Below are 14,091 nucleotides of genomic sequence, written 5' to 3' on the forward strand. Positions count from 1 at the left end.
AGTGCCAGGCTGACCGATCGTGGCCGGCACCCCCAGGAAGAGGCGAGAGGGGGCAAGTGCTGGCAGGCGGCCCAAGAAAAAGGCCGCCTAGCACCTGCTCTTTAATTTGCACCACCCCGGCCGCAAACACGGCACCCTGATCCTGTCAGACATAGTGTCCGGCAGTAGGTCGGGGGGCGCGTGCCAAGTTTGCGAGCAGGGCGCTGCGCATACCAATGTCATCATCGCCAGAGGCGCAGCGCCGCGGGCCACTACTGGCTACCACCGCTGCTAACCTCCCGCTAAATTTCGCAGGAGGCGTTAGCGGCGCCATGCCCGGGTGCTAGGTGCTTTGCGCTAATGGGAGGCACAAAGCAACTGAATTTTTCCCCTATTGATTCTTCATGAAAACTGCTGAGTTGTTGTCAGCAGCTTTTTTTTATCAGCATGGACGGTATTTAGATACTCCACACAGATTCTTCTTGTGGTCTCCTGTCACTGGATAATGATTGAAAATAATAGAATGTCCCATTGATGTGCTTTTGTTAATGATGGTTTCTCATGATAACACAATTTAACTCAACTGGTTAAAATCACCTTCAATGGTGTGCGTCTTTAGCTTTGCCGTGATTTTCTGCTTTGATTTCAGTGTGGTCAGCTAAGTAAAGCAAACAAATCAACTCTGGCAAAACTAAGGTAAGAAAGTGTGTCCATTCCCCTCTGATAATGTTGAGGAATAGCCTTTCTGTACCTAAACAAAATTGCCTCTATGCTACTCTAACCAAAACAATTAAAATATGCAGTCAATAAATCACTGGAAAACATAGCGGCTTGTTTAGTTACTGGTTGCTGGATAGGAAACCCCCATCAGTCAGCCTCAAGCAAGCGTCATCCAGTAGTAGGAGGTACAATAGTGGGTGTTGAATAAACATAAGGGACAAGGAAGTTAAGCCAGTCTTCATACAGCATAATCTGTTGCGTCTGTGTGAGGGTAAGTTTCCAACTGCACAGAATGTCTGAAAACAAGAAAAAGGGCAGAGGAAAAAAGAAAGGTGACAAACGTGGTAAAGGGAAGGGGAAAAAATCAAAAGGTAATTTATTTTAAACAATGTCTCTTTAGTGTAAGTGAAGCAACTAATACAAATTAATTGCAATTTCTCTGACTGCTTTTTTAGGTTGTGCCCTTATGCGAAAAGGGACAAGTTACTGCAAATCAATGTAATCTTTTTGACTGTATGAATTGGATGGGTTTTAACATGTAAAAAACTGGGTTACTTTGACAGTCTTTAAAGATAAACCTTGCAACATAAATGCTATACTTTACAAAAAGTCTCAATGGAATATTTAAGAAGTAGCTGTTTTCAAAATATATATTCTGAAATCTACTTGCTAAAACTGGAAGAAAGGAAAATAAATGCAGGCACGTATTGTTCAGTTTTCAAAGATGTTTGTTGAAATATGGGCAGAGTTCCCTATTTAGGAGTAATCTGACACATTGTAAAGAGCATGCTCCATTGTAGTATCTGGAAAGACAGTCTGGCTCAAGTGTGTAAATTTATTTGTGCAGTTTGTGAAATCATGGTGCTATCTCCAGTATTATCTGCATTCCTTCATGTGAAAAATACCTCAATATGAAAATGTCACTTCTAACTTTTACATTCAAATTAAACTCCTTCACTATTATAACCACTAGAGCATAAGTATTGTAACTTGTAATCTTGATGAGATTTTGACTTGTAGTAAATCTAAGCAGCAGTTTTCCTTAGAAGATTTTTCAGTATATTTTAAAGAGGGTAGATTCTGTGTGCATGTTCCAATGTGCTATGTCTGCAACACATCAAGTTAAAGATCTTGCTGTATGTGTCTTTACAGCTTCTGTGCTGGTAATCGTTTAATAAATATTTGCTTTCGGATGTTTAAGGTACAGTTTCTGAAAAGAATTATATATTACATGGTTGAATTTGACAAACAAAAGTTTTTAGTACTGTTTGATTTGTCAAACTGAGGGCACAAGATGTTTGCTTTAGTGGATCACTACTTAGAGCAGTGCATCTATTCATCCCAGTGTTGATCCCTAAACAAGTAATCCCTTTCTGCATCTAAGTTCAACACTGTCAATGTTGTTTTATAGGTTATAAAACATTAAATTAATATGAGTAGATAAAATTGAGTAGATAAAACAGGCCATGCACCAAATATTACCAAGAGGGTAGGTGTGTAACCTCCTCCCAGTCGTTTAACAATGCTGCTGTCAAGTTGGTTGCTAGGTGGTGACTGAAACTAGCCCAGTGTGGACACACCATCCTCCATGGGGAAGTACTTGACTTGTTTGGTGTTTCTTCACTCCTTCACGGCTGAGATTGGCAAATCAGTTGAATGGCAGCCTCCTACACATTGGGCTTCAGTGTGGTGCGCCACTATACAGCCCTTTGTACAGTCATATGCCATAACCTCAAAAGGCATTAGGCTGTTGAAAAATCAGTTGCATTCAGATTTATTTATCTAACTGCAGCATCTAGCAATGAAATCAGCAAAATGAAAAAATTCAAAACTGATTGGCTGAAAAGAATGCAATTTGGTTTCTGTAGCAGGAGATTTTAAAGTAGACCTGAGCCTGCTGTAATTTCCTGCTGTTGAATCAGAATCTGGCCCCCCTGCTCATCACAACAATTTCGCTTTTGATTCACTCGCTGCCAAGCTTGCAGACAAGTTCTATCCCTCACCTCCATGCAGTGTATTGAGGGGCTGCTGATGTATCACTGGATGGGGAAAAGCAATAAAATCTGAGAAACTCAGTTTGCCTGGTTTATGTCCGACTGCAAGACATAACACAGTGAGCTTTGTGGCAGCTGATATTATTCAACTAACATGTGGGTACTCAAATGAGAATATGTGAAAAAATTTTAAGTGTGGAAAGGCTCACTGACACTAATATTTCTGCTGCCAAAAGTGTCATCGAGATCAAGGTTTCAAAATGCAACTTACCTGACGATGTCCACAGGCAGGTTCAAAATACAAAGCATTAAGGCAACAACACGTCATCGTTCTTGGACCATAAGGATTGTATTCAGACAGGAGCTCATTGGACAGTGACTGGCTGGCATAGTGTGCAACTGCACGAGAAAACAGGGCACAATACTCCTTAGGTTGATTTTTGAAATAATGCATTAAGCGGGTAAAATATAATATTATCCAGACATCAGTGCGTTGTGAACTGCCAGGTGCTAAACAAACATATCGGCCGAGAAATTCGGGTGCACCCATTTTTGGGCACACGGGGGCACAGGGTACATGCCTCAGGCCTCATTACTGTGGAGCCGGCATGGGGCAAGCAGCCAGCTGGCGAAGAGGAGGCCAAGATCAGGCCACTGTTAACATCATAGCAGCCCTCAGGTAAGTGAAGCCGGGGCTTGGGATTGGAGGCCAGGTGGGTGGGGTGAAGGATAGGAGGCAGGAGGGTAAGATCAGGGGTCGGCAGAGGAGGCTGGCGGAGGGGAGCATCGAGGGTTGGAGGCCGAGGGTCGGGAGAGGAAGCTTGGGGTTGGAGGCTGGGGCGGGGGGTGGGGGAAGGGTAGGGTGGCCTGGGTTGGGATCAGAGGCCGGGAGGGAAGGATAAGTGGCTGGGGGTCAGAGTAGGAGGCAGAGAGAGAGGATTGGGGTCAGGACAAACCAATCTTGAAGTGAGGGCCTCAAACTTGCATTAGGCCCCTTATTTGCATATGAAAAGCGGATAATGCCTATTTCAGGTGTGGGTCCTGGATGCCGATTTTTGTTCCTTTCCCAATATGACAGGTGTTGTTGCACTTCAGGCTGGAAATGTACGTGTGCTTCCTGCCCGCCACACTGGAGACTTAGTAGGCCAGTTAGTGCCCGAAAAATGGGCGCTGCATGGACAAATTTATAGCCCACCTTGTCAAACAGTTACATGATTAGCACCAGTAAAGATGAAGGTCTGTGTGATTATTCCACGGATTAAATGTGGATTTTTCGTAGAAAATAAAATTGTGTAGTTCAGCAGCAGTGAATGGAGAGCATTTTGAAAATTAAGTAGTATTTGTACCTAACTTTTAAATATTTACATGATGTACACTGAATTAGTTTCTTTTACATTTTGATAAACATATCACTTTCTATAAAACACCTCTGTTAACCACATACCTGTAACTGAAACTGATTGCTAGTTGGAATGTTGTGCAGCATAATCCAAAAAGGTGACATCTGTATAGTTACTCGAAAAAGAAACCAGGTGAAATAGCAGCGATGGCCGGTATTAAATTTAACATTAGGTTCTACAACTGGTTAATGTGTTTGCCTGATAAGAATATTATTATTTGCAGCTATCTGCCGTTATTAAAGAAAAAAAATTAAGAACCTGCACTTACCGAGCACTTTTCACATCCTGATTATGTACCAAAGTGCTTCATAGCCAACAACATATTTTTGAAGTGTAGGCAATGTTGTTTTGAACAAAGCTAACTACTTGTGTACAGCAAGGTCCTACAAACAGCAATGAGTTTAATGACCAGTTAATCTGTTTGGTAGTGGTCTTTGAGAGCTGATTGTTGCTCAGGACACCAAGAGAACTCACTGCTCTTTGAAAAAGTGCCATGGGATCTTTTACATTCATCTAAACAATCAGACGGGGCCTCAGTTTAATGGGGGTGATTTTCAACTGCTGATCGCCGGTTTTATCGTCTAAAATATGGGCCGGGACAATTGAAAGTTGGAGAGGGTGGGGAGACACCTTGGCCACCCCATAATGCCCAATGTCTGCCTGATGCCATTTTCAGGCAGGCCTGTAAATGGATGAGCAGCATGTAGAAGACTGCTTAAATATGCAAATCAGCATCCTGTACTTGTAGGCTCTACATTACAATTTTCAGGTACACATTGACAGAACGTGGATCACACATAACTCCACCCATTTGTACAAAGCATTGAGCAGCTTAATCAGCTTTTTTTTTGTTGGGCCCAGGAGGAGCAGAAGTTCAAAGCCCCCTAACCCGCCCACCCCCGCCCCACAGGCCCGACCTGCCGGCCAGCTCTGCATGGGAATGGGCTGATTTCCTGCCCTTCAAGAACTGGCAAGCTGCTGCAGGCTGCTTGCTTGATGCCTGCAGCTCCCCAGCAGCCTCAAATTGGCTCAGGCCTCACGCTGGCACTAACGGACGGGTAGCGTGGCTGCCCCACCAACTCTGTGCCCATTTTGAGCACTTCTTGAAAAGCACCCCGAATGTCGCATCAAAAAAGCTGTACCTCTGACGATGCAGCACTGCTTCAGTACCTCAGTGAGGTATCAGCCTAGATTATGTCCTCATGTCCTGGAGTGATTCTCGAACCCACGACTTTCTGACTCAGGTGAGAGTGCTATCATTGAGCGAAGTTTACACTCAAGAAGTAAATGGGTTCAGAGACTGGTGGAATAAGAATCTTCAACATTTTAATTTGCTTAGTGGGCTCGGGGATCTCTGATGGTATCTGTTGGTTATATAAGTCAATGTAGAATACCTTTCTTAATACCTTTTAGATGGGCCACTGTCATGTTTTGTAATTGTAAAGGAAGGATTTGGATGAAAATGATGCTCAAATGTTACTGTTAAGTTAAATTTCATCCACGAGGGATTAAATCCACAGAACAGCTTTGCACTGGGGGTGCAGATTAAACTTCAGACGTAGCATTTATCCAGAATCTTTGGGACAATAGAGGTTTGTTTAAAATAGCTCAGTAAACATTTACGCGTGAGATGTTGGAATGGCTCTATTCATTTGAAGTCAGTTGGGGTTCGTTGCCAGGAGCTCACACCTAGGAGGGTGGTAGTTAGATCTGATTGGAAGCACAGCTGGCCGATCCCCAGACACACAGAGCTGGGACAAAAACAGGCAAATGCTGGAAAAACTCAGCAGGTTAGGCAGTATCTGCAGAAAATGGATCAAGTTAACATTTCAGGAATATGACCCTTTCTCAGACCAAGGGTTATATACCTGAAACATTAGCTTTTTTTTCCTTTCTCCACAGATGCTGCCGAACCTGCCGACATCAGCATTTTTCAGTTTTTCTTTTGGATTTACAGCATCCGCAGTATTATGTGTTTTGTTGCACGGAGTTAGGAGATGGTCACAGGTTAAGCCCTTGGATTCCTAAGTTCTAAGAAATAAAGGAAAGAAGCATCCCCAAATACACAAATCACTTAAAGTAATGACGCAGGTTAATAAGGCCATAAAAAAAGCAAACCAAGCACTAGGATTTATTTCTAGAGGGATAGAATTGAAAAGTAGTGAAGTTATGCTAAACTTGTATTGAAACTTAGTTAGACCACATTTGGAGTTCTGTGTACAATTCTGGTCGCCATATTATAAAAAGGATATAGAGGCACTGGAGAGGGTGCAAAAATGATTAACAAGGATGATACCAGAACTGCAAGGTTATACCTATCAGGAAAGGAAGACCTCTATTATGTCACCCCTCAGCCTTCTCGAGGTCTTTAAAATTATGAAAGATTTTGATAGAGTAGCCACAGAGAGAGTGTTTTCACTTGTGGGGAACAGCAAAACTAGAGGCCATCAATATAAGATAGTCACCAAAAAATCAAATAGGGAATTCAGAAGAAACTTCTTTAATCAGAGAGTGGTGAGAATGTGGCACTCACTACCACAGGGAATAGTTGAGGCGAATAGTAAAGATGCATTTAAGGGGAAGCTAGAAAAGCATATGAGGGAGAAGGGAATAGAGATGTACAAAATTATGAGGGGCATAGATAGGGTAGATAGAAAGGAACTTTTCCCCTTAGTAGAGGGGTCAATAACCAGGGGGCATAGTTTCAAGATAAGGAGCAAGAGGTTTAGAGGGGATTTGAGGAAAAACTTTTTCACCCAGAGGGTGGTTGGAATCTGGAACTCACTGCCTGAAAGGATGGTAGAGGCAGGAACCCTCACAACATTCAAGAAGCATTTAGATGAGCACTTGAAACGCCATTGCATACAAGGCTACGGACCAAGTGCTGGAAAATGGGATTAGAATAGACAGGCCTTGATGGCCGTCACGGACACGAAGGGCCGAAGGGCCTCTTTCTGTGCTGTATAACTCTATGGGCTGGATTTTCGTTGAGGAGTCGGGTAAGAGGCAGGACTACAACTTTTGGGGTTGTAGTCTCGCCTCCATCGAGTTCTAGCCAACCAACGCGATTTTGACTTGATTGACCTTGTTGAGCCTGCCCAGAGAGTCCTTTTGACAGATGAAATATCAGCGTTTCACAGCTGTTTGAAGCTGTCAAACACTGACAATCTGTACTCCAGGTTAATTCCTTCCTCTCAGGATGATTTAGAGATCTCCCCAGAACAGAAAGCAGAGGCTGCAGATTTTGACAGCTGGTGGCCATTTTGCTTTCTGTGCCGATGAGATGAGGGACTCCCGAGACCTGAAGGAAGGAAGGCTGTAAAGATAAGTAAAGGTTAGTAGAACTTCTTTAAACACTTTACACAGACCAAACACACTTACCTCTGCACTCATGCACCCATCACTCACCTGAACACCAGACATCTCGACCCCTCCAAGCCCTTCATCCCGACGGCCCGCCTCGCTAACTTGGCGTGGTTTGGAGCCGTCAGGAATCCCACATTTCAACAATAAAAATAGGGATTAGGCTAAAAACTGCCTGTTCACTACCTGTTAACAGGCAGTTAATTGGCACTAATCCCCTTCCTGCCTCGGGGAGGCGTGTCCCAGTGCAGGGCGGGTACCCGCCTCCTTTGAAACTGGCATGGAGGCGGGTTGGGGGCGGGATGGTGTCGGGACCCCCGATTTTGGGATTTTAAACCCCCACACGCCTCCAATCCCGACTCCACAGCCCAATGAAAATCCAGCCCTATGGCTCTATGACTATGATTATGCTGATAGAGCTAGATGAGGAACGATGGAAGGAGGCTCAAGTGGAGCTAAACATCAGCATGGACTGGTTGGGCCAAATGGCCTGTTTCTGTGCCGAATATTCTGTGTAATTCTATGGTTAGGAAGTCTGGCCTAAAGAGAGAAAGTTCTCTTCTTAAGTTCAGCCTTCACCAGTCTCAGAGGGTCCTCTGGTCAGAAGTGTACACTTAGTCTGCTAACAGGGGCAGTGTGGCACACTTTGTTATTTTCCATGTTACAAGATTTAGAAAAATAAGTTGAAGTCAAGTGAGATTTAATATAAAATGTTGCTCTATTTGTAAAATGTTGATCTATAATCAGCCTTGTCGCAGTAAAGTATTCATCAGACTACTTTTCGGAAAATTGGAGAAGTATACATAATGGGCCAGGTGGGATTATAGTATCTAGTTCATATAACAACAGATTTTATTGTTACAGTTCAGGGTCAATATCATGTAACTAGATATTGCGCAGTAATGGTGAACTCTTGATTGTAAGGAGCACAGGATCCGCTTACAGGAACGACTAGAGATCAGTGACACTAAACCCGAGAGAATATCTACTGCAGGCCAGAAATTTATAACAGTCTTTTCAGCATGGTCATTCTGCTTCTCGCATGTATGTTAGTTTCTTTCCCCTCTTCCCTTTGTTTTGTTCCTTTTGAAGTGCTGTTTATCTGTAAATTCTTCCAATTCTAACAAAGGATCTACACCTGAAACATTAACTTAACTGTTCTCTGTACAGATGCTGACTTACTCGCTGTGTATTTCCAGCATTTCCTGTTTTTCTTTTAGATTTCCATCATTACTTTTTGTTTAATCTCATGAATCTTCGGTTTTTATCTTTTATGCAGCAACCAGTTTTGTGTGTATTGTAGGATGGAAAGAGGAAAGAATGTAATAACATATGAGTAGTTGTAATAAACGGACTCCTTTGCCTTTTGGGACTGCAATTGGAGGTTTTCTTGACTCATTGAGCTCCATTTATACATTGTATGATTGTATGACCCATTCTTGGGAAGTAAGCCAGTGTTCCACATCTAATTAGTGAGAGAAGCTTGCAGATTGGAAGGGGTTTGTAAATTTCTGGCTCCAGATCAGGAAAAAATAAGCATTAAATTATTGCTTTTCTTTCTCCTTATGCTTCTGACACTTTGAAGTGTGACTATCTCAGCTCAATATTGACCTTGTAACACATGCCAGAATTTGATTTGCTTTATTCACTGCCATCGAGCATTATTGCAATTGCTTCAATTTATTGTCAAGCAGGACTACCAGATTTCATTCATTTTCCATACATATTATTTTCTTTCCATTTAAGTAATAGTCCCTTGCTGGATTTTTTCCCCTGTGTGAAGCACTTTGTACTTCTCTACATTGAACTTCATCTGCCACCTGTCTGCCCAGTTCCCAAGTATGTTCTAATCCTCCTGCAGTTTATCCTGTTCAACTTTGCAGTCTATCACCTTCATAGGTTTGTATCATCAGCAAATTTAGCCACTGATCTTGTGACTCATAGCTCCAGATCATTTTTGTCATTTATGGCAGGATGCGAACAGTGGTGTTCCCCAGGGATCTGTACTGAGGACTCAAATTTTCACCATATATATTAATGACTTAGATGAAAGAATATAGTGTTGGCTATCCAAGTTTGTGGATGACACTAGTTAGGAGGCACAGCAAGCTGTATGGAAGGGAGCAGGAAGTTACAAAGTGACATAGATAAACTAAGCGAGTGTGCTATTATATGGCATTTGGAGTTCAATGTGGGGAAATGCGAGATCATCCACTCTGGATCTGAGAAAGAGAAAGTGGAATATTTTCTTAATGTTGAGAGGCAAAGAGCTGTGGAGGAGCAAAGGGATTTAGGTGCCTGTGTACACAAAACACTAAAAGCCAGTGCACAACTACAAAAAGTAATTAAAAAGGCTAATGGAATGCTGGCCTTTATCTCAAGAGGGTTGGAATTTAAAAGTAAGGAAATGATGCTTCAGTAGTATAGGCCTGATCTGGAGTAGTGCGTCAGTTTTGGGCACCAAACCTCAAGAAATATATATTGGTCTTGGCAGGGGTACAGCCCAGATTCACCAGAATGATACCAGGCTTAAAAGGTTAAATTATGAGGAATGATTCTAGGGGCTGAATGGCCTACACCTGTTCCTATGGCCCTTTGAAGATATTAAACCAAAGTGGTCCAAAACAGACCCCGAGTGGGATCCTATTGGTAACATCTCCCAGGCTGATGACAGTCCCTGTACAATGGGTTCTATTAGTCAACCAATTGCATATCCGTTGTAAAATATTTCCACTGATTCCCGCTATCTTTATTTTCAATACAAACCTTTCCAGAGGAACTGTATCAAAGGCCTTGGAGAAATCCAAGAACACCACATCCACTGCCTTACCCCTATCAAGCACCTTTGTCACACCCACAAAGAAAACCAACAAATTAGATTGGCAAGATCTCCCCTCCATGAATCCACATTCTTTGGTGATCTTTTATGATTTTATTTCCAGCCAGATGCTCCATGACCTTATCTTTAATAGAGGTTCCTATAACTTTACCCACAGTGAATGTGAAACTCACTGTCTGTAGTTTTCTGGGTCACTTTTTCAGCCCAACATTTGTGTTTTTTTCTGCCCCCAGACACCTCTCCAGTATTCAGTGATTTCTGGAAGATTTGTGCCAGAGTTCCTGCAATTTCCTTCCTTTATTTATGTACCTTAGGTTTGCACAGCTGTTTGCAAATGTACTGGTAGTAATGTGAATAGTGTCACGACATACATCTGCAACACCCTTTGGTTCCCTTTCTAAAAACTGAGGCAAGAAACTTAGTTAGGACTTTTGCAGCCTGTCATGCTCTCACCCAGTCCCACTTTCAGTGGCCACACACCAGCGCTCATTTTCTTTTTCTCAATATAACTAAAAAAAGTTTTATTATTGCCCTTACTTTTCTTGGCATATTCAATTTAAAATGTTTATTTGCCATATTAATGCCTTTTTTACACTCCTTTGGCATGTCTTTTGGTATTGAATCCATCTTAATTCCGTGCTATTTAATTTGTGGCCTAAAATGCCTTTTTCCCTTTCTTTGAATTACTTCGTAGCCTCGTCGAACCAGGCAGAAGTGCCTTTAAGCTTGGTACCCTTGCTTTGCATGAATACACAATGGTCCATTGCATTCAGAATCATATTCTTGAAGGAACTGTATAGTTCTGCCATATTCAAATCTGCCAGGCCCACTCTGACAAGACTTCTGAAGCACATAAAGTGTGTCCTCTCCATGTAATGTCAAATGTGATCAAATTACGATCATTGGTACCTAAAGCCTCACCCACCTTTGTGTTGGGATTTAATCGTCCCAATAACTCTCAATCAAATCTAAGATGTTTTCTCCCCTTTTTGGCTTTTTTACAAACTGAATCATAAGCAGTCTTCCACTAACTCTAGAAATCCCTTCCTTGCCTTGCCAGTAGAGACATTATTAATGCAATCAAGTTCTGGTAAGTTAAAATTTCCAACTACTAGAATTGGTCTCTTACAAGTCACCTTCCTTATCTCATCCACAGTACCAGATCATGTCTTTCCCTGGCCTGGGTGTCTATAGCATACCCCTTTTAATAGTTTACCTCTTTTTCATCTGTTGTGGTAGAAATTGTACCTCGTCACCCAAAATTTTGAGGACCAACATCTTAAGACCCACAGACACCTGAAAAAATCCAACCCCAAATTGGATGAGGCTATTTTTCAGTCATCCGGGGTGGCCATCTAAAACAGGCGTTAAGCTTCTTGCACATGCCATTGAGGGGTGTAACACCTGCTTTAGGAGCCTTCTGGGAAATTGGGCTGCTCTGAGCGGAGCAGGCATCCTCCGGTTTTTCAGCTGTGGATGTGGCCTAAGCAGCGGCTGCCACCGAATAGGTAAACAATTGATTTTTTTAAAAGCATGTGGCATCAGGAGGAGCAGGAGTGCTAACAGACCCTGATGGCTGCAATCGACCCACCTGCCCCTGTCCTTCCTCCCCCTCCCCCATTCTCGGCCCCTCCCTAAGGGCCTGTCAGCGAAACTCATTTTTGGAGATGGGTGAGCTGCCCATGGAGGCACGACAGGATCTACCTATCAGCCTAAAAATGGGTCCAGATTAATTTGTACCCCATTAATTGGTATGGGTGCTCTGATACACCCGCTTCTAGTTTTAACACTGCCCTACCATTCTATTTGTCATGCCTGCCAACAACTTTATCGCCCTTTTTTGTTTAGATGGAGCCCATGCATTCAGTATAGATTCCCTTATTCCAAAAGTTGTCCTACGGTTTGAAGAGCCAAAATCTTGATTCCCTACAGTAAAGGCTCAGCCATGTGTTAGTCTGCCTAATTACCCTCTGTCTCTCATCATTAGCACATGGCAATGGTAGTATTTCAGAAAATATTGCATTTGAGGCCCTTCCCTTAAACTTCCTTACTAATGCCATAACTATAGCATGAAGGACCTCTGGTCTCTTATACCTATGTTGTTTTTTCCCACATGGGTGACAACAGTTGCTTGCTCACTTACGTCAGCTAGCATTCTGTCAACCTGCACCCTGGAGGCAATGTACCATTTCTGGGTTCGGTTTGCACAGAACTCTATCTGTGAGCCAGATAATCAAATCCCCTAATACCACAAATTGTCTGTTATTCTTTCTATTTTTCCCTCCTTCACTTGACAGGATGATGGATTGCCTCCGTGAATGGAACATTCTCGCCTGTAGCAGCCACCTCTTGAGTCTCCACATCATCTCTTTTCAGAGGAGAGAAACTGCTGGAGGGCACTAGGGATGCTCCACTACCCACTTCTGGCTCTCTTTCTAACAGAGACTCACCCTCCTCTTCTAGGTACTGGGGGTTTCTCTCCTCTGCCGATCCCCAGTGTGGTCTTCTCTAATACATCATCTATAAAAACTTCTCCCTCCCTAATATTTTGATGTGTGGTCAGTCACTCACTAAGGCTGACCACTTCAGCCGTGAGTGCAATGACCAGCCTGCAGCTGTTGCAGATGAAGCCCTCCAGATTCTGGGCCTGGAAGGCAAACATCTCACAACTTCTACAATGCACAAAGTATTCCATCCTCGTGCAACTTTAAAATTTTAAGCTTGTTTGAGTTTTAATAAAAAACCTTAAACAGTGAAGAAAGACAAAGGCAAATCCCTTCCAATTAAATTTATTGAATTTGCCCTTCTCCATCTTTTATTTTTTTGCTTTTGTCCCTTTGTTAATTTACTTAGAACCTCCATCCCCCTCTGCATCGAATTCCCACTCTTAAGAAATTCCCCTTTTCCAGCTCAGTCCATTACCAGCTCAATCTGCTGTGCTCTCACCACAGCTACAGCCACAGTGGATGTCATTTGTAACTTTGATCTGGTGCTGTGGCAGGGGTGGAAACCTGATCGGAGAGATTCAAATGTGGAGTTGCGGCAAAGATGGGCACGGATTTGGGAGGCAGCAATACATTCAAGGACTTTGGAGAGGAAGGGGAAGTTGGAGATGGTGTGGTAGTTTTCACAGACAGAAAGGTCGAGGATGGGTTTTTTGAGTAACTGGGCTTTCAGTCTGAAGTGGACTATGATAGTGGTTAGTGGTTAGCACTGTTGCCTCACAGCGCCAGAGACCCGGGTTCGAATCCGGCCTCGGGTGACTGTCTGTGTGGAGTTTGCACATTCTCCCCGTGTTTGCGTGGGTTTCCTCCGGGTGCTCCGGTTTCCTCCCACAGTCCAAAGGTGTGCGGGCTAGGTTGATTGGCTATGATAAATTGACCCTGAGTGTTAGGGGGATTAAATACACGGGGATCGGGTGGGATATGTGTCGGTGCAGGCTCGATGGGCCGAAATGGCCTCTATCTGCACTGTGGGGTTTCTGTGATTCTGTGATTCTGTGATGACCCCATGGCATGATTTCAGGAAGTGCAGTGACATTTTCTCAGTGTCCAGACCAAAATGTATCTTTCAACCAACACGATTTGGGTAAAAATTCAATTTCAGCAATTCTGTAAAACGGGCAGTAGTGCCCATTATACACTCTGTCTGATTTTCCTTTCCATTGACTTCAGCCTGTTTAGCGCTCTGCCGATGTTGAATTTAGCCCCATTAACTGGCCATTTATCTTGTTGTTGTCCGTGAGATGACGCTGGGCAAAAAACTGGCAGCTGTGTTTGCCTACATTACAACAGTG

The 14,091-nt window shown here is 43.1% G+C and overlaps 1 protein-coding gene across 1 annotated transcript in view; it reads left to right on the top strand.

Annotated features, from left to right (window-relative positions):
- The first annotated feature begins 355 nt into the window (after positions 1 to 355).
- LOC147113851 (pro-neuregulin-2, membrane-bound isoform-like) overlaps positions 356 to 14,091 on the top strand; it is a 253,737-nt gene continuing 240,001 nt past the window's right edge. Inside the window, exon 1 of the mRNA XM_085995212.1 lies at positions 356 to 1,070. Coding sequence (XP_085851338.1) covers positions 992 to 1,070 — 79 coding nt within the window. The 5' untranslated portion in view covers positions 356 to 991. The remainder of the gene's footprint in view (positions 1,071 to 14,091) is intronic.

This window comes from Somniosus microcephalus, chromosome 8 (assembly GCF_052327205.1).
Source record: "Somniosus microcephalus isolate GS21.2 chromosome 8, FLI_Smic_1.0, whole genome shotgun sequence".
Classification (NCBI taxonomy): domain Eukaryota; kingdom Metazoa; phylum Chordata; class Chondrichthyes; order Squaliformes; family Somniosidae; genus Somniosus; species Somniosus microcephalus.